General features: G+C 42.1%; 1 protein-coding gene across 5 annotated transcripts in view; it reads left to right on the top strand.

Moving 5' to 3' along the window:
* The window catches only part of TNC (tenascin C), a 106,555-nt gene that overhangs the window by 70,637 nt on the left and 18,168 nt on the right, over window positions 1-17,750 (top strand). For 2 of the 5 annotated variants that reach the window (XM_026113848.2, XM_026113847.2), the window contains 5 exons: window positions 7,002-7,274; window positions 9,289-9,561; window positions 10,832-11,104; window positions 13,490-13,765; window positions 16,092-16,364. The exons of 1 other annotated variant lie outside the window; for it this stretch is intronic. In XM_026113848.2, the coding sequence (XP_025969633.2) occupies window positions 7,002-7,274; window positions 9,289-9,561; window positions 10,832-11,104; window positions 13,490-13,765; window positions 16,092-16,364 (1,368 nt within the window). The remainder of the gene's footprint in view (window positions 1-7,001; window positions 7,275-9,288; window positions 9,562-10,831; window positions 11,105-13,489; window positions 13,766-16,091; window positions 16,365-17,750) is intronic. 2 more of the 5 variants (XM_026113849.2, XM_026113850.2) reach the window with 2 other exon arrangements.

Genomic DNA, 17,750 nt, shown 5'->3' with positions numbered 1-17,750 from the left:
CCAGCATCATGTTGCATTTTTGGTTTAGATCAACTTCAGGAAGCAAGGAAAACAAGTCATTTTGTTAGCTGGTAGGACCTTTCTGGCAGCACGTCTGGAGAATGTTACATGAGATTGACAACTAATCTGTAGGGCGAGCACGTAACCCAGCTCTGAGGAGGCTGAGCAGTCAGACTGCAGCTTTGTTCCTCCTTGCTCTGGTCCTGGAGCACTGCCTGTGCAGCACAATGTGGCTCCTGGAGGAGGAGGGATGGTAATACATCAGGCATGAGAGGCCTGTGGAGATAAATGAGTGGACCTTAGGGAAACCAAGTGCCAGCCTAACATTCCTCTGCTGCAGGACCCAGATTGTGCAGCAACTGCTGATGAATCGTGGATATGATGCTGCCTTGCCTCTGGAAATGAGTTGTGCATAAAGAGCTGACCAGAAGCATGGCTTGGAGAAGCAAGCTTTCTACTTTGTTGAATGTTGTTAAGATTTATGCTGTTTACCAAAGACCCTTGTCTGTGTTGTGCATCAGTCCCTCTTCCTCTCCTGGCTTCTGCTAGTCTCGGATTGTGCCACCCTTTCTTACACAAACTCAAAGAAACATTAGGAAGAGTGATTAGGTGAGCCAGTTCAATGGGAATCTACAGAGCTTACCACAGGGAAAATGAATTTGCCGATAAAGATTGCCCATTTTTTCAGCTGATTCTTTTGCTAAGTGTACCTGGAATCTCAGACATTAATTTGAGGATTTTTAGTGATAGCTACTGTAGTATTCCTGGCTTGTGATATATTTCAGTATTTTCCTTTGTGGAGCTCAGAGGTACAAAGGCACTGTAAGCCCAGTTTAATCAGCTGGTCAAGAGAAGAGAAAGCTATTTAGATGAAGGTCTCTGAAAAGAATGCAAATATCACAGTAGGCCGTGGCTCTCTAACCTTCTTTCCTGGAGCTGCAGTCATATCCTACAGTTTGTTTGAGCTGATGAGAGACTCCACAGTGAAACTGGCTAGTAGCCTCTCTTGGAAAATAGTGCAAAATCCAAGAGACGGAAGCAAGAAATAATACAGAATACTCTTTGCTCCATCCCAAGTAACCGGGGAAATGTCCTGGCATGACATTAACATTCTTCTTAGTAGAAATGCCAATGAAGCATTAAAATGGAATTTCTCTAAAGGCCAGCAACAGCAAAAGAGACATAATTAGGCCATATTCAGCCTGAAGATTTTACTAAGACAATGATATTAAGAATTATTGCAGTTTGAAAAAGAGCGTATGTTTGTTGTCCATCCAGTTTCCTTCTACATAGCTTTCACTCTTTGGCATCTGCTATTCATTTATCTTGCTACTGTGAATCATCCTATCTGGCTCTCATCCACCCACCTAGGGTTCCTAGAGCTCTGACTTTCTCTTCTTCCCATCTATTCCCCCAGTTGCTTACTCAAGTGTTTGGTTTTCATTGGTGGTCTTATCTAACAGTTCATCAATTGCTCTCTAGATTTTCACTTATTCATTCTCTAGCTAATATTCTATCTGATAAACATTGAAAGCTGATACTGTCTATGGTATCAGGGTATTTTCCATGTATCCATATCATTTTCATTTTTTTATCTGCTGTATGTTTGTACACAAAACCACATATTCCTCTATTACATGTTGACTTAATATGGGGTATGTGAGTGTTTACCTGTGTGTGTGTATGTGTAGATGGCTAGATCACTCATCCACAAATTCATTTGTTGAGTTAGTCATTAAACCCCAAAGTAGTATTCACAAATAGGTCTAAAATAAAATCAGAGATAATGTAACTACATAGAACTACACATGCTTCATGGCACAGTTCATACATGGCAATCCCCCATGAAGTCATCAAAGTTGGCACAGTATGTTTAACCCACTTGTAATGACAAAATGCTGAATTAAAATGCCAGTTAGGGGGTTGGTTCCTCATTTTTGGGTGGTGACGTTGCACTGTTGCTCTGTTTCCCGTTCAGATTAGAGAAGTCAAAGTCTTTGTGTGCTCATACTGTAACTATCAAATAGCTGGGGTAAGTGTCACTAGGGATGGTCAAGTAAAATGAGGGAAAACATGAAATGTTTGTCAAAATTGGCTTCTCGGGATTTTCTCTGGGATCCTCAGTAAAGCAGAACCTAAGGCCAGTCAGATTTTTCTTTTTCCCTTGTTCTTTTTGACATTTCTTCCTGGGTTTCCAATGCAGGGTGCATGGCAGTTCCCCGGTGGGAGTATCTGGAGCATGGAGTTGTATCTGTGTGACGTACTGCAACCCTTTCTTCCCCACTGGTCTGAGCACTGTGTGTATGCCTGTCTCCTGCAGAAATACTCCGCGGTAAAGCCCAGCTACTAGTATGCATGTTAAGTAGGTAGCCTTAAGGCTGACAAACTACCAGCTCACTTGTTTGACGCTGTAGTTTTTGCCTATTTCTGGAATAGGAGAGAGCTGTTTGGCTTTTGGTTGTGCATTCGAAGCTGATAGTCACAGAAGGCTAATGATTAGGTGCTGCATGTCTTCCTGCTTTGTTTCATGGGGACAATACGTTAACTCAGTGACCCTGGAGTGGTCAGATAATATTTCTAACCGTGTACTTACTGAAAAAGAGGGAATTAAGCTAGCAGTAACCATTGCATATATGCTAGCATGATGACAACATTGGTGTCTTCAGGTTGTATCACGTGTAGGATCTGGTTCAAATCACACGCTGGGGTAATTTAGGAGGACTGTTACCTAAATCAAGAGTATCGCTGATATATGTATATATCACTGTTTGCCTCACAGGCTTCTTTCCTTCCTGGAGGTGAGCAGAAAAGAATGTTTTTACGTGTATATTTGTCCTGAGAGTATATTTTCGAGATAACATTTCTGCTTTTATTTGAAAATATTTTAAATTGATCTTTCTCCTCTGGAAATATTTTTCTGATACACGTTTCAGTTTGGAGACAGATGCTGAATCCTGAGTACATATTTGTGCTATTCTGACTGAAGAGAGTAGATGACTTGCTGTCTCTTAATTGAATGCCAGTGGGGCATGAAAGCAAGGCAGTCATTGGGGTGTGAAATGGTGTGGTTATTCCACTAATGAGGAGATAATTCTGCATGGCTAATTGAAGTCTCAGAAAAATTACCTGCCTGTTGCCTTGCAGCAGTGATCAAATAGACATTCTCTGTCATCTCCACAGCTCTCAGATTTTCAGAATCTGACTGTGCTACAGGGCATGTTCGTAGTCTTGTTCAGCATGTTAAAGGCTGATCTTTTTCCCTTCCATCCTTTTGGTTCTCTTTACAGAAAGACCACTCAAATTCTTTCTGTCTTGTTATGGATCCCATCCCTTTTTTTGAAAATTCTGCATGTATCCAGATAGACAACTGCCCCAAGCCTGTTTTTCTTTGGATAGGAAGAGATTTAGCATGTTTCTGCTGTGGCTGACTTCTCAGTCTGGATGCGGCTATGTTTGCAGTATTTGGCATGCGTTCCACTTCTGGTTTGTATCAGTAGCAATAACTGACATACTGCAGTAAAGATAAAAGGCATGTTTAAGAGATTTAGGGTTCAAATCCTAGCCGATGTAAATAAGCAAAGTTGCTTATGTATGTTGCTATGTATAATGGTTGTTGCTCTGGATCTGCTAGTTTGGTTCTGTGTGAGAACTGCATTGTGCTTGGTGATGCTGCCTTTGCTTATGACTTGGATTCAGTCTCCAAAAAAGAAGTACCTGTGTGTTTTCTCTGTTCTTAGAGATCTTTAATGCAGAACACAGAAACTGTTTTGTAGCAGGTGTTAGACATCGCTTGGTATCTTTTGGGATTTATGATTAGGAAATTTTAACTTGTAATTTACCTCTGTTTAGCAAATCTAGTCACAACACCTGGAGAATCAAACAATGAAACATCATTTAATCCTACCAGTCCTGCACCTACTGAGCTAAGTTATTTAACAAACCCCAGCACTGATTCTCGTGCTCTGCTTTCGGTGCCCACTGACCTTCCCATCTCAGAAGCCACTGATGCTCTTCATGACCTTAATGTCACACACAGAACTTTCACTAGTTTCACCCTGTCTTGGGCAGCACGAGATGAGGTATTTGATCAGTTCATTATCACTCTGAAAGACCTGTCCAGTTTAAACAGAACGCAGGAAATCTTTTTGCCGGGAAACCAACGAGAAACAGAGTTTACCAATCTCACAGCTGGCACACAATACCAGATTAACCTCCATGGAAGCATTCAAGGCCAGCCCTCTTGGTCCCTGGAAGCCCTAGCTGCTACAGGTATTTTCTCTGGATTCATTAGCCATATGTTCTTTTCCTGCTTTGAAATGCAGAGCTTCATTTTCTTACTACTGTTCCATTGCAGAAATGCTAGGCTTTGGGAGTGATGCCTTTCTTCTGATTTTTTTTTTTTTTAATGCACGGAATAAATCACTTACTGCTATGGAATGAAGGCCTTGAGTTGTACAGCATGGACAATGCCCCATGCAGCTTTTAAGGTGTTGTAGCATCAATTCTCTCTTTTCAAACTGCATGCAAAGAGAGACAGTGATGCATCTGCTATTTCCAAGGCACATGAAAATAGCAAGATGTTACAGGGATCCATCTGGATTGTGGTTCAAGCGCAAGAAAGATCGCAAGGAGGTTGCAGTTTGCAGTGTTGGCATGGAAGTGGTGATGTCTGAGAAAAAAAAGATTGTAACACATTGGGAGTATGCCTTTCTGAAAACTTCCACCAATTATCCCTAATATATGGTTTTCATGAGGAAACGGGCCTATAGCCACAGACCTCCATTCAGTAATGATCAAAGTACTAATGTTTAAGCTCATGACTGGAGAACTTAGCTGGAGACTAGTGACCATGCTAGTCCATCACCCAAAACCAAATTCACTATAGGAGATAAAGTATTTATGCAGAAACATACAGATTATTGCACACCTAGTACATGGTTAGAGCAGTCTTATCTCTCAATGGTTTGTTCTCTCTTTTTTTTTTTTAGTTAAGAAACATCATCTCTTGGTATCGTTTGCTATAATATTGTCATTGTTTTGTCATATATGTTGGATGCTTTATGGATGAGGCTATTTGAGCTCTCCAAAATCCAAGTCAGTGCATGATTTTATATGAGAATCTCTTGGTCTCTATAGAGCATGATGGGGTTGTGTGTACATGCATTTCAGACATGCATGAGAAATAAATGGGAGGAAAAGGGACTCTGCATCTTGGAGGAGAATGACATTGAGCACTCTTCAGAGAAATCTAACTTGCTTTTAAGATGTGACGATTCCTGCATTACTCGTTTATAATCATACTTTTACTTGAAAGATTTTGCCATACCGTTACTTTTGGTTTAGTTGCATTTTCATTTAAAGGAAATGTGTTTGTTTTATTTGTTTCCGTAGCCACTGAAAGATCATTCATTTCTGTTACAGCCAGTTCCTTTTCTGTCCTGCTTTTTCTTTTCCAGCTAAATGGTGCTATTTTGACAGGAGTTGTATTTTGCCTCCAAGAGTGTCTCATTCCTCCTCCTGATAAAACAACACAGCTCTGGATTCATGCATTTTCTTTGTTGAACATCGTTGTGTTATTCTGTAAATAATTTATCCTTTCTAACAGGATGGGAAGAGCTGGTCAAGACTTCCATGTACCTGAGTGGTAGCAATTTACTGTGTGTAGATGCAGTGCCTGAGCATGGATGGATCACACTAATAATAACTGGCTGTGATCCATGAGTGCCAGCCCCTGCAAATACAGCCCCCCCTCTCTATGTTAGGCCATGCAGCAGTCACACAGTTAGCACTCTGTTTTCACAAGTAAAAAAATTTATATGAGTAACGTTACTGAGCCTAATTCTCATTTATTCCAGGGCCCCTTTACCTGCACTGTCTTCAAATATATGTAAAACTTTAGGTTGAAGTTTAAAACTGTCAAATCTGATCCATTTCCTTCCATGGATCATCTCTCCATTATAAACATTCAGTCCTGCAGGTTGGGTTTGTTCAGGTAGCCTCTCTTCGTAGTACTAGGCTTATGTGTCAACAGTGCAAGTACGTAAGAAAAGTGATAGAAAGTCATCCTAACCCACAGGGTCAATGATAGATTATATGACAAGATTTTCCATGTGGAAAAAACAAGTAGTACTGTGTCATTTTCCCATGCAGCTGCTAATTTTAAGGAGTCAGTTGTATTCCCTCAGTACCAGAGGGCTTTCTGTTCTTACTGAGAAAATGACCTAAGCTTTCAAATTTAACAGCATCAGAGAGTTATCTCGGATGGTTCCCAGCTTCCTCGACTACACCTGTGATGGCTTATTAGAATGCTGATTTCTGTGAATGCAGATTTCAGTTGTAGATTAACATCAGTAACTCTAAAAATCTAAGTTTCTCTGCCTCCAGGAAGATTTGGGGACAGAATAATTTAGCATAATGGAGACAAATCTATTAAACTGAAGACGTGCAGACAGAGAGGAAATTTTTCTTTCTTTATTGTTTTGGATTAGAAATAGTTTAAAAGAATAAGTAATATCTTTCATGTGGACACAGTTAAAAGCATAAACATCTAAGCCCTAGGTGCTATAAGCTCACAGTATCTTTCTACCCTTACAGCAGACATTTTTGCAGTATTCACAATCACTTCATAATGACAAACACTGAGTCGTTAATAGCTGCAGTAAAGTGGTTACAGTAATACTTACTTGTCTCATAGGGAGTTGTAATTAATGTTGGCAAAACACTTGCAGCTGTAAGACAGTCTATAAACTGTCTTCTGTAAGCACTGTTTTAGCATTAATATGATTATTATTATGATTCTTTTCATACTGTTTTGTATTGCCAAATCTCTGAAGAGACTTTACGAGTTTTCTGGGGCAGCTGAGAATGGAAATGTGCAGGGGCGTGCATCTCCATGTCACCCATTACAAATGAAATTCGTTAATGTGAAAAGTTGCTAGCTAATACCTCATCTCCATTAGTCTGTAATCTGAGTAACTGATTGACTCTCTGTCCTTATTCAGAGGAGGAACCTGAGCTCGGGAAGTTATCAGTGTCAGACATTAGCTGGGATGGTCTCCAAGTCACCTGGACAGCAGCCGACGGGGCCTATGAGAACTTTATCATTCAGGTGCAGGAGTCTGACAGACCAGAAGAACCGAGGACTATCACAGTCCCAGGTGGACTGCACTTTATGAATGTTACAGGCCTCAAGGCCAACACACCTTATAACATCACACTTCAAGGTGTGATTCAAGGCTACAGGACCAAACCCCTTTCTGTTGAAACCACAACAGGTATCTTTTCAAGTCGTTCACCCAGCCTCATGCCTCCCTTACTTTGCAGATGGGGATATGAGCCAGACCAATTTCAGCTGCTAGTGAAAGCTTGCTCACTTGGTCTGTTTTGCATGGGGTGCACTGAACTCATTAAAGCTTGGCTGAACGTCTTTGGCATGGAAATAAACTTTCCAATAAGAGTTTCAGTGCCCTCATGGAGCCATTTGCTTTTAGGAATGCTCTTCTTTTTGCCCCTCAGAATGGCTTATTTCCTTCCCTTTTATTCACTTCTCTGCTGGCTGACACTAACTGCAAAACCTAGGTGGCTGTTGTACACAGTCAGGAAAGTCCAGGCTGCCTTGTTAAAATTATGAATACCTATTCTTTATAGCCCAGATAATCAAAGCCAAGACTATTCTGGGTTTTATCCTTCAGAAGCTATTTCTGAAACAATTCACCAGCTTCTGAGTAAGTACAAGCTCAGGAGTGTGACGTGTGTAGCTGACTAAAGGTCAAGGACAGCCACCTTGTGTAAGTTCTTCCATGGAAAAGAAGTGGATGCTTACCAAGAGTAGTATCATACACTGAGCCGTATAAAGTTGTTAAACAGTCTGATTGCCCTGGAAAAGATATAATGCAAGAAGACCCAAATCAACAGAATTACACTGGTATAAAACTGACTCAAAACAAGAAAGTTAAGCCTCACATCTTCAGAAGGTTGCATGACACTAATCAAGAGGCATGGAAATAATTTTCTGACTGACCTTGTGAAAAACTACAGTTTAGGTAAGTGGGACCTTTCATGAGCTCCTACTGTGAGACGTAGAAAATACACTTATGTCTATCCTATATGACTCACTGCCCCTTCTGGGTATTATGATCACTGGTAAAGAACAGGATGTGAATTGAGGGGCAGCAGTGGCTCATCTTTGAGATGATTTCTTGTAGGCAATATCTGCCAGCTCTAGGCTTCCTTACAGCCCTTTGCAACCTGCTGCAATTGTGGAGTGGCTGGACAATGCTTTCCCTAAGTACACATTGCCCAGCATGGAAGGGCGTAAAAGTACACATGAGAACTAAACAGAATTGAAAAAGTGGACACAGTACAGCTTGTTTGTTGCAATAATGCTTTAAGCAGCTTGGCTTAGGTAGAAACGCATGTAACACAAGGTGCTTGCCTTTGGCTGTATCCTTCTGCAGGCTGGAAGTCCTGCGCTTTGAGAGTCCTGAGTGTGAACTGGTAGCAGATTGTCCATTGAAAATAGACAAATGCAACTAGACAAAGTAGGCTGTAGGGGCACAAAGAAGAAAATCGACTTCATGGGTGTCCCGCCTAAATACACAATGTGCTCTCTTTTTTATTAACTTAATGAAAACAGCAGAAGATGCCCTGCTGAGGTTTTCCCTTCCCTTTCTGGGTCATACTCAGCACCCGGCTTTTCAAAATTTTCCCTTCTGGGGACTTCCAATTGTCAGAATTTTCTGAGCCTTCCTGTAGAGTGTCAGGGTTGTCTACGGAGAGGAAGAAACCCTAAGGCAGCTATCAGTGTTTTGCATTTTGGCTCCAGCTCCCAAATTACATGCCGGCTTTCATAGTCTTCAGCTGAAAGGGAAAGTAGAAGAGCTAAAACAAAACACAGCCTTTCCCTCTGGATAAAGCAATGGCTCTAGTTTTAGCTTCCACTAAAAGTGAAAGTTGACTTTTCAAGCCTTTGCATTTGGAAATGTTCTTCCTTTGCATCTGCTTTCATGCTCAGACCTCAAAGATGCATGGCTACTCCTGGAAGCAAAGGGGAATAGCCATAACTTTAGAGCTTCTTCCCTCCCCCCCCCCCCCATATAGTTTTTTGAGGCGCTTTCATTTGATTTCTTCCCCTTAGTGCCTGCCTGCCTGTAACGAGCTTTTACTCAAACCATTTTCTCCAAGGGCAGCTTAGAGTGCTGTCAGCATGAGCAGAGCAAAGCTCAGCATTTCTGAGCAGAAGGCAGTACGGGGCTGTCCCATTCTGACCAATGTTATTTCCCTCCTCAGGAGTGCACCCAGAAGTTGGTGAGCTAACCATTTCCGACATTACTCCTGAAAGCTTCAACCTTTCTTGGACAACCACCAGTGAGGACTTCGACGTCTTTACTATTGAAATTATTGATTCTAACAGGTTGCTGGAGCCCATGGAATTCAACATCTCAGGCAATTCAAGAACTGCTCATATCTCAGGGCTTTCTCCCAGCACTGATTTTATTGTTTACCTCTATGGGATCACTCGTGGTTTCCGCACTCAGGCAATAAGTGCTGCAGCTACAACAGGTATATAAACCTACCTCAATGCTAACTCTCCTTTCTTCTAACTCTTCCTTACAGGTTGTGCCCCTTTCCCTGCCCTCTGCTACCCCATCAATCTACCCATTGCCAAATCCTCTACCTCATTCCTTGACAACTCCCAAGGAAGACCTGCCGGAGACATTTGGAACTGAGAATGTTAACCCACCATCCCATCCAGCAAAGTCAGTCAATCACAGTGCGATGTGATTTCATTCACATAATAATACGTTTTCTCTTTACTCAAGACATCAGGGTAGGGGCAACCTGTGACGCAAATGAGAAACAGCAAATTTCCCAAGAACCAACCAGGAGATGATGCATTAGGTTAGCCTTGCAGCACGTGTTTCCATCTGTTACTCTGCATAAAGGAAGCACCATTTCTCTCAGATAAGCAGATTTCTAGATACCGTTTTTATCCTGCTTCTCTAAATAGCTTTCAGGCACATTTTAGTCTGTGACAGTAGATGCCTACAAGGCCAATGCATTGCTTTAATTTGACTTCAGAGTTCAGTTTACATTGGATGAGAGATTGAAAGAGTGCATTTGACTTGATGTGGGTGAATGAAATAAGCAGGCATTTAGCTGTTGGCACATTGCACATCCTGAGGTTTTATGACTGACAGTTTTTCCAGGACAGGCTCTTGGAGAGAGGGAGGTCAAATGTCGGACGTGTGCTGGCTAATTACAGTGTGAAAGTGGAAGGATAGGACTAGATTATAGAAGCAGAAGGCACATTTTCAAAGCAGGCAAACAACAGCTCATGTTGTGATAATTTAATATCTCTACCAGATTTTGCCTATTGACATGACCTTAGGAAAAGTTGTCATAGCAATTTATCATAGTCATAGATTAACCTGGCAATGGATTGTACAGTTAATACAGATTGTATCTTCTTAAGAACTACAAGGAATATACCTAGTTTTGTCTTAAAATAAGCTTAAAAAGGGAAGAACTGTGACCCACAATCTGCTCTTGAACTTCCTAAGGTCAGTGATATTAAGCATAATATCAAATATCAGTAATCAGATCAGTAATACAGGGTTGCAGTTTCTAGTGTGAGCAGGTTGTGAATATCCTCACTAAATCACAGGTAACATGGGCAGGGTGACTGTGGGGGTCCTGGAATGAAAAACATTGAGAAATACAAGGCTAGATATTCTTTGTGACCTGTGCCTCATGTGAAATTCAAACTTTCATTTTATTGCTTTGGGTTTTAATAATTGCAACACATTTCCGTTTGTTTTTCTTCCCGTAGTAGAGGAACCTCTCCTTAGCAAACTCACTGTATCAAATGCTACCTCAGACAGCATGTCGCTCACGTGGGAAGCGCAGGACAATGCCTTTGATCATTTTATTCTAGAAGTCAGAAACTCTGACTTCCCTTTGGACTCCCTGGTGCACACAGTGCCGGGGGCCTCCCGGAGCTATGTAATCACCAACCTCAGAGCTGCCACTAATTACACTGTTCAACTCCATGGTGTAATTGATGGGCAAGGTGGTCAGACCTTGACAGCACTGGCAACCACAGGTATTTCGCTGTTTCACCTTCAAGGTTTGCTTTTTTCTCTTTTTTCCTTTGCTGTCCACCGAACTGCTCTAAAACGTGTCTCCAACTCATCATCGTTCCTTTGGTAAATTGTACGAAGGTTGCTATGAGGGCAGGCTGAAATAAGCTGAGTCTGAGAGCACTCGGAAAAAGAGAGATCTGAGACAATGGAAAAGGCTGAAAAAGTGTCCCCAGCATTAAGGGAGCTAATGGTAAACCATGATTGGTTTCCTTTATATATACACTTATCTGCAAGTTCTGTGTATATATTATTGGCTTGCTCCAGTTGGTTGTCATTTTTCACAGAGTATCTTTGCATTTGATCTGGAATAATCTTCCTGTTCATCCCATCCTCACTGGCTTTGTTCTTGGTCTTTGTCACATCAGACTGGCACCTGCATGCCATTTTGGCTCTTTGTTTGGAAAGGTAAAATGTCTTCCAAGACATTTGCCTCTCTCATGGGAGTTTCAGGCAGCATGCTAGATGTCCAACCAAAACTGCATGGAGTGGTCTGGCCACCTTGTGCTGGTTCCAACATCCTTCTCTGCCTGGCATTTTTATTCATTTCTAGTAGAGAGCTGGGCTCAAAAAGGAAGTCCACCCTTTCTTGATGTTCAGCCCAGCGCTCTATCACTTGCATTGAGACCTCTGAGTCCTAAAGGACAATGGCCTGTCTGGTTTCACTGGATGCCAGAGCTTTTCCCATGGTGATGGTGATTCCGGGATAATGGGAGCTCACCAAGACTTGCCTGAAGAAATAATTTCAACTTCTGTTGCATGTGGAATTCTCTGGAGTTCGGGTGTCATGATGTGAGCCTGCCTGACTGGATGCAAGTGGCATGTAAAGGAATGTGGTCACTTCAGGATCAGATTGGAAAAGATCGGTTTGTTTTCTTTGAGCTGCATGCAGGGCTGATGGCTCCATGCTCAGTTTCACTGGGTTCTTCACCCATGCTTGTTTGCATCGTGAATATTTTCTGACCTCCTCCCCTGTCTTCAGAAGTACCATGCCTACATGATGGCATCTTCACTGTCAGCCATGGTGGCATTACTGGTCACTAGTTGACAGCATGACAACAGATCCAGCATGTGTCCTTAACTGGGGCCACTTGGATGCACTTGTTTCTAGACTTTTCCAGAGGAGGAGATGAACTATTTTTTGAAAGTCTTGTGATGAGGGACGGCGAGCAAAAGTTGGAACATCTTGCAGCAGTTCATGTTTTAGTTAGGAAGAGGTTTTCATTCTTTCGTTGTTCCCTTGATTGGTGAGATATATCTTGCTTACTTTTCTCCCAGCATGAATCGCTTATGTAATTACTCTCCTGTATCTTACTGGCTGCATTTCCCTAGGTGTTCTGGTTTATATCCAATTGGCAAGAGAAAAAAATAGATGATCAACCCTGGGGGCAGACACAGGGTTCTCTGACCACCAGACGGCAGGGTCATGTTCATGCTCTCTCTCTGCTCTAGTTAATCTTTAATGATTTTATGCTAGATGGAATGACTTTAAACCGGGAAGGGTGAAGAGCTCTCCTCCTGCTATAGCCTGAACGCCAGGGTTCCCTCCCGACAGGGGAGAGATGTGGTTTTGAATTTCCTCCAGCAGAATAGTCTTTGCTTCCTGAAGGAGCGCCTTGACCACTGAACTGTCAGAGAGAAGGAGAGCAGCCGCAGTCTCTGTTTGGAGAAAAGGAAAGGAAAGGAAAACTGCTGCCGTGTGGAGTTTTTCATCCTGTCCACTAGACACTGTCAATTGGTGCCTAATCAGAGGATGAGGAACGCTTTATTTGTGGAGCCCAGGGAGGTTTTGGCCCGAGATCGGTGCTGAGCTAATCGCTGCTAGGACTGAAACCCCTAATAAATTGCAGTGTCCAAAAATATGAGTATCCACAACTCTCAGCAGTAGAAATATTAAGCAGAACCTGAGCTGGGATTTCAGGGTTGTGCATTTTGGACTGATTTAATTCCTGCCTGAATCCTACTTTATCTTACTTTGGACTTGCTGTGGATTTGGGTCTCCCCATCAGATTTTCAGTGCTGAGTAACCACAGTTTCCGTGTTTTTTCCCTGGGGCTGTATGCTAGTGGTGCTTCTGTAAATCAGGTCTACATTTCGTTAGGAAAATTGAGTTTATTTAGGAAAATTGAATGATAAAAATAAATTAAAAGTCAGCACTGATTTCACTGGCTTCTTTCTAAAACCTTACAAATACCCGTTGCAGTGTTCCTTTCTTCTTCTTCCACTGCAAAGCAAGGTTAAAAGGCGTGTACAGCCATAGCTTTAAGCAGCTCTAACTCTCCACTGCTAATTGACCCTGCTGCCACTGAGTAATGCTGTCTCTCCACCTGTGTTCCTCTCTCCTTCAGAGGCTGAGCCACAGCTGGGCACGCTCACACTCACAAACGTTACCCCCGACAGCTTCAACCTCTCCTGGACCACGAGAGATGGGCCTTTTGCCAAGTTTGTTATACATGTTAGAGATTCTTATGCAGCACATGAACCCCAGGAGCTTACGGTGTCAGGAGGTGCTCGCAGCGCTCACATCTCAGGCCTGCTAGATTACACTGGCTATGACATTAACATTAAGGGCACCACCGATGCAGGTGTTCACACAGAGCCCCTCACTGCTTTTGTCATGACAGGTACCTGCCTAAAGGTTTGGAGTCTATTTACTGGTTTACAAAAATATATATTCCAGCATGGATGAAAGGAAAGACTCTCTACAGCACTGAATATCTTTTCCAGCAACACTGGTTTCATTTACTAGCTTCTTGTGAGGATGGATCAGACAGTCATGTTGACCCTTAAAGAAATTGTCCAGGATGAGCACTAGGTTCAAGTGAGTAAAGAGCCCTCCCAAGTCTTTCTCCCAGATGTAATAACCTTTTTTAACTCTTTCGTTAGGAGGTTGAGGGGGAAGTAGGTTCGCCTCACGTTTGCAGTTTATCTTGCACTCAATAGCTCCATCTGAAGGATCCAGAGAGCACTGGATTTTAAACCACCTCTTGTCCTGCAGTGTTCCCTCAATGCATCCTTTACTCATACCTGAATATTTTGGCCAGCTTTTGACTGGGATCAGTTAAATACCATATGCCTCCTAAGTCATCAAATAAATGCCATGGAGTTTGCATTCTAGGCATTATGTGGACAGTATGCTGTGCTAGGGCTTGTCACATAGTCATCTGCAAGCCCTAAATAGGATTAAAGCAGAAATTGAGGCCTTTTTCTTTTTGTCGTGACTCCAACACACAGCAGGAACAGCAGCCACAGCAGCAGTGTCCCTCACGTCATCTGGACTGGTGGTTTCTGTGGAAGGCAGCCTTCTTGACCATTTCCCTTAAAGAAAATGGTTGCATTTTGCACTTGCCTCCCTGATGACTTGTAGTTAGAAGTGAACCAGTGTTTGCTTTCATAACGCCTGCTCTTTTGCTCCGCTTCCTTTTGAAAAATGCAACATGGAAATTGGTATTTTGAAAGGAAGCTTCCCACAGCTAGGTAAACATGTGGCACTCTCTGTACAGCAGTAAGATGTGCCAGCAGTTCGCGTAAACCTGCTGGGTTTAGAGTGTTGGTGTCGCTCAACACCTCTCCCATGAGAATAGTTCCAGCATTTGGGGCTCATTATTTGTTTACCCACCCTCCCAGAGACCAAACTGAAACATGGATGTTTGGGAATGCTTGGTTAGAAGAAAGTAAACAAGTTGCATAAATGGCTCCAAATTAATAAAATTCTGACAGGATCCCAGTGTGTATACATCAAAACATAAAGACTTATAAAACTTCAGGAGGGAATTTCTATGCCAAATTCTAATGAAACATTAATTTCAACAGTTGTGAAATGTCAAAACCAAACCCAGAACCTTTTCCCAGCTAAAGTTCTGGGCTTAACCAACTGGTATTTTCTTAAGTGAGTGGAATTTAAGTAATTGTAAGATTTGATGAATTAGCTCCTGGGACTAGAAGGCCAGACTTGTCAAAAAATTTAGAGAAATACTGGCAGTGGCTGGGACCCAGGGCTTAGCAGAGCCAGTTGATCTCTGTATTGGTGCTGTCAGATTTTGAAAGAACGTAAAACACTGAGAAAATATCCTGTGCAAATTTGGCCTCATTTTTCAGGGCTGTGATGAGAAAGTTTTGAGAAGTTGGTCCTCAGCCTCTAAACTTGGACACATATCAGGTTGATAAAAAACCTGCCCTAGAATTTCTTTAAGTTGTCAACATGTCACATCAGCAGCTGTCTATGAAGCTCTTTGGGCGGATGATTGCTCTGTTCTTCAGTCATTAGCCCCTGTCCTTAGCCAGTGCAAGCTCTTGCTTCTCTCCTCTCCCCTTAAAAAATCCATGTTGCAAGTATTTAGCACTTGCACTGGCTGTGACCCTGCCTGATTAATGTCCTGCTTCTGGCTGTCCTTCTGGCATCAATGACCCTCCACCACTGGAAGGAAAAGCTGGAGATACTCATGTGAAGTAGAGAGGTAAAGAATGCAAAATACAGGAATTGTGAATGCCAAAGTTGAGGCTTGTCCCTTAAGCACTGACAGCAGAGACAAGTGGAAGGAAATGACAGCTTCGTGCATAACATTTCTAAAACTGTTTCAATTACAACTGGCTTTTTTTATAGTGCGCATATATATATATGTGTGTGTGTGTGCATATATATATATAGTGCTTTTTTATAGTGCATGTGTAACAGAAGAAATGTGCTTACACACTGAGCTTTGAAGGAATTTCAAAGGAGCCTGTGAGATGAGGTGCTGACACACCCTTGATGAAAATGAAGAATTGAGCAGCTAACTTCTGCAGGCTCCATTGAAAGTCCTAGTCTTCTGGTTCTGGCTATGCATTTCCATTAAATCCATATTTTGGGGGGAAAATTGTGATTGATGTTTGGTGGAATCTGTGACACTTTCTAATTTGCAATGTTTTTCGCTTCTTTTTTGTGTGTTTTTGCACCTTCCCTTCTTTTAGAGGCCATGCCCCCACTGGAAAACCTAACTGTCTCTGATATGAACCCTTATGGGTTCACAGTGTCGTGGATGGCATCGGAGAATGCCTTTGACAACTTTCTAGTAGTCGTGGTGGATTCTGGCAAGCTGCTGGACCCACAGGAGTTCCTCCTGACAGGAGCCCAGCGGCAACTGAAGCTTAAAGGCCTTATTACTGGCATTGGCTATGAGGTTATGCTTTATGGTTTTGCCAAGGGGCACCAAACAAAGCCCCTAAGCACTGTGGCTGTTACAGGTATTTTAATGTGAACAAATTGTTCTCTTCCACCCTTTCTCTCTTGCTTTTCTTCTCACCTCTTGGAAGATGTTTCATGCAATCCATTTGCAAAACAAACCTTGGCTTTTGCATCCTTTTCTGCATCGTGGCTACACATAACTCCTCGTGATTGATAGGTTCACCAGTGAAATTCCATTCCTTTTTGCTTGACATTTCCCTTTCGGCTCTGAGAAGGAGCTGGTAGAGAAGCATGACATGTGAGTTGAGTAGTGAAAGTTTCTGCTATGGTCATGCAGGTACTTCTAACTGGAGTCTTTAACAAAAAATGGCTGCATGCAGGAGCTTATCTTGTTAAAAGCTGCTGGGCACCTCAGTAGTCTCCAACTTGCCAACCATCAGGACCATTCAAAAGGAGAGTCATACTGGCTTTCCTGCCCATGGCCTCCTCTCTTTCATTCTCTGTGCGGGTTCCACCTGCAGGCTATCAAGTGTGATCGTTGCCACCCATAAAGTTGGCCTCTCTCTCCGTAAAACCTTAGCTCATGTTCTCAAACTCATCGTAGCTGTTGTTTTCCAGCTGCATTTGAGCTTTCTTGGAAAATCGTTGCAGACTGATTCCGTAGCCCCATACCCATCCAGACTCATCTGCATGTTGCTGACTATGCACCAGTAAAGCTGAGGGTTACCTGATTGGAGGTTGGTGAGAAAATAAATGGGAATGTCTTCCTATGGAAGAAATAAGCGCACTGGAGATACTGAAAAAAAACAAACACTCCAGTAGCATCTGTAGGTAATGATGCTTGACCATACTGACTTAAAGATATTTCAGAGTTACTTAATATCTTAGAACTCCTGGGATCCTCTTGAGTGGGTTCTTTCACTAACAACAGTAGATCTTTCACTTTGTATTTAAGTGTGCAGTTTAAGGGATATGGATTTTCATGACTCCCTGTTGTTGCTTCAGCATTTATTTAATATGGAAGTGAAGGATTTATCTGATCAGAAATATTACAGAGGCCAGAACTGCATGGAAAAAAAGGGTTTTGCATGAAGGAAAAGACTCTTTCAAGTGGCTTCTCTGTTGTACTCCTAACAGAGGGAGATCTGACAATATTATAGGCATGGCTGCAGATCTGTAACAAGAGCTTGTTTTTATTATACATGAAGGTTTCACATATGATGGATAACTCAGTGAAAAGCAAGGGACAAATGCACATCAAACTTACTATGAGCATGTTTAATTTTGCATGGCAGAGGCAAATGGTGTATGTCTATATACTGGATTTGCTATGAAATAGTGAAAAGTTTGAGCGGGCCCACACAAACTCACATATATCTTCTTCAGAACGTGTGTAATGCTAATATACTTTCTTTTTTTTTTTTTTTAATAGCAGGCAGATTGTT

Source organism: Dromaius novaehollandiae, chromosome 20 (genome assembly GCF_036370855.1).
Source record: "Dromaius novaehollandiae isolate bDroNov1 chromosome 20, bDroNov1.hap1, whole genome shotgun sequence".
Taxonomy (NCBI): Eukaryota; Metazoa; Chordata; class Aves; order Casuariiformes; family Dromaiidae; genus Dromaius; species Dromaius novaehollandiae.
This window is presented reverse-complemented; position numbering and strand designations above follow the sequence as displayed.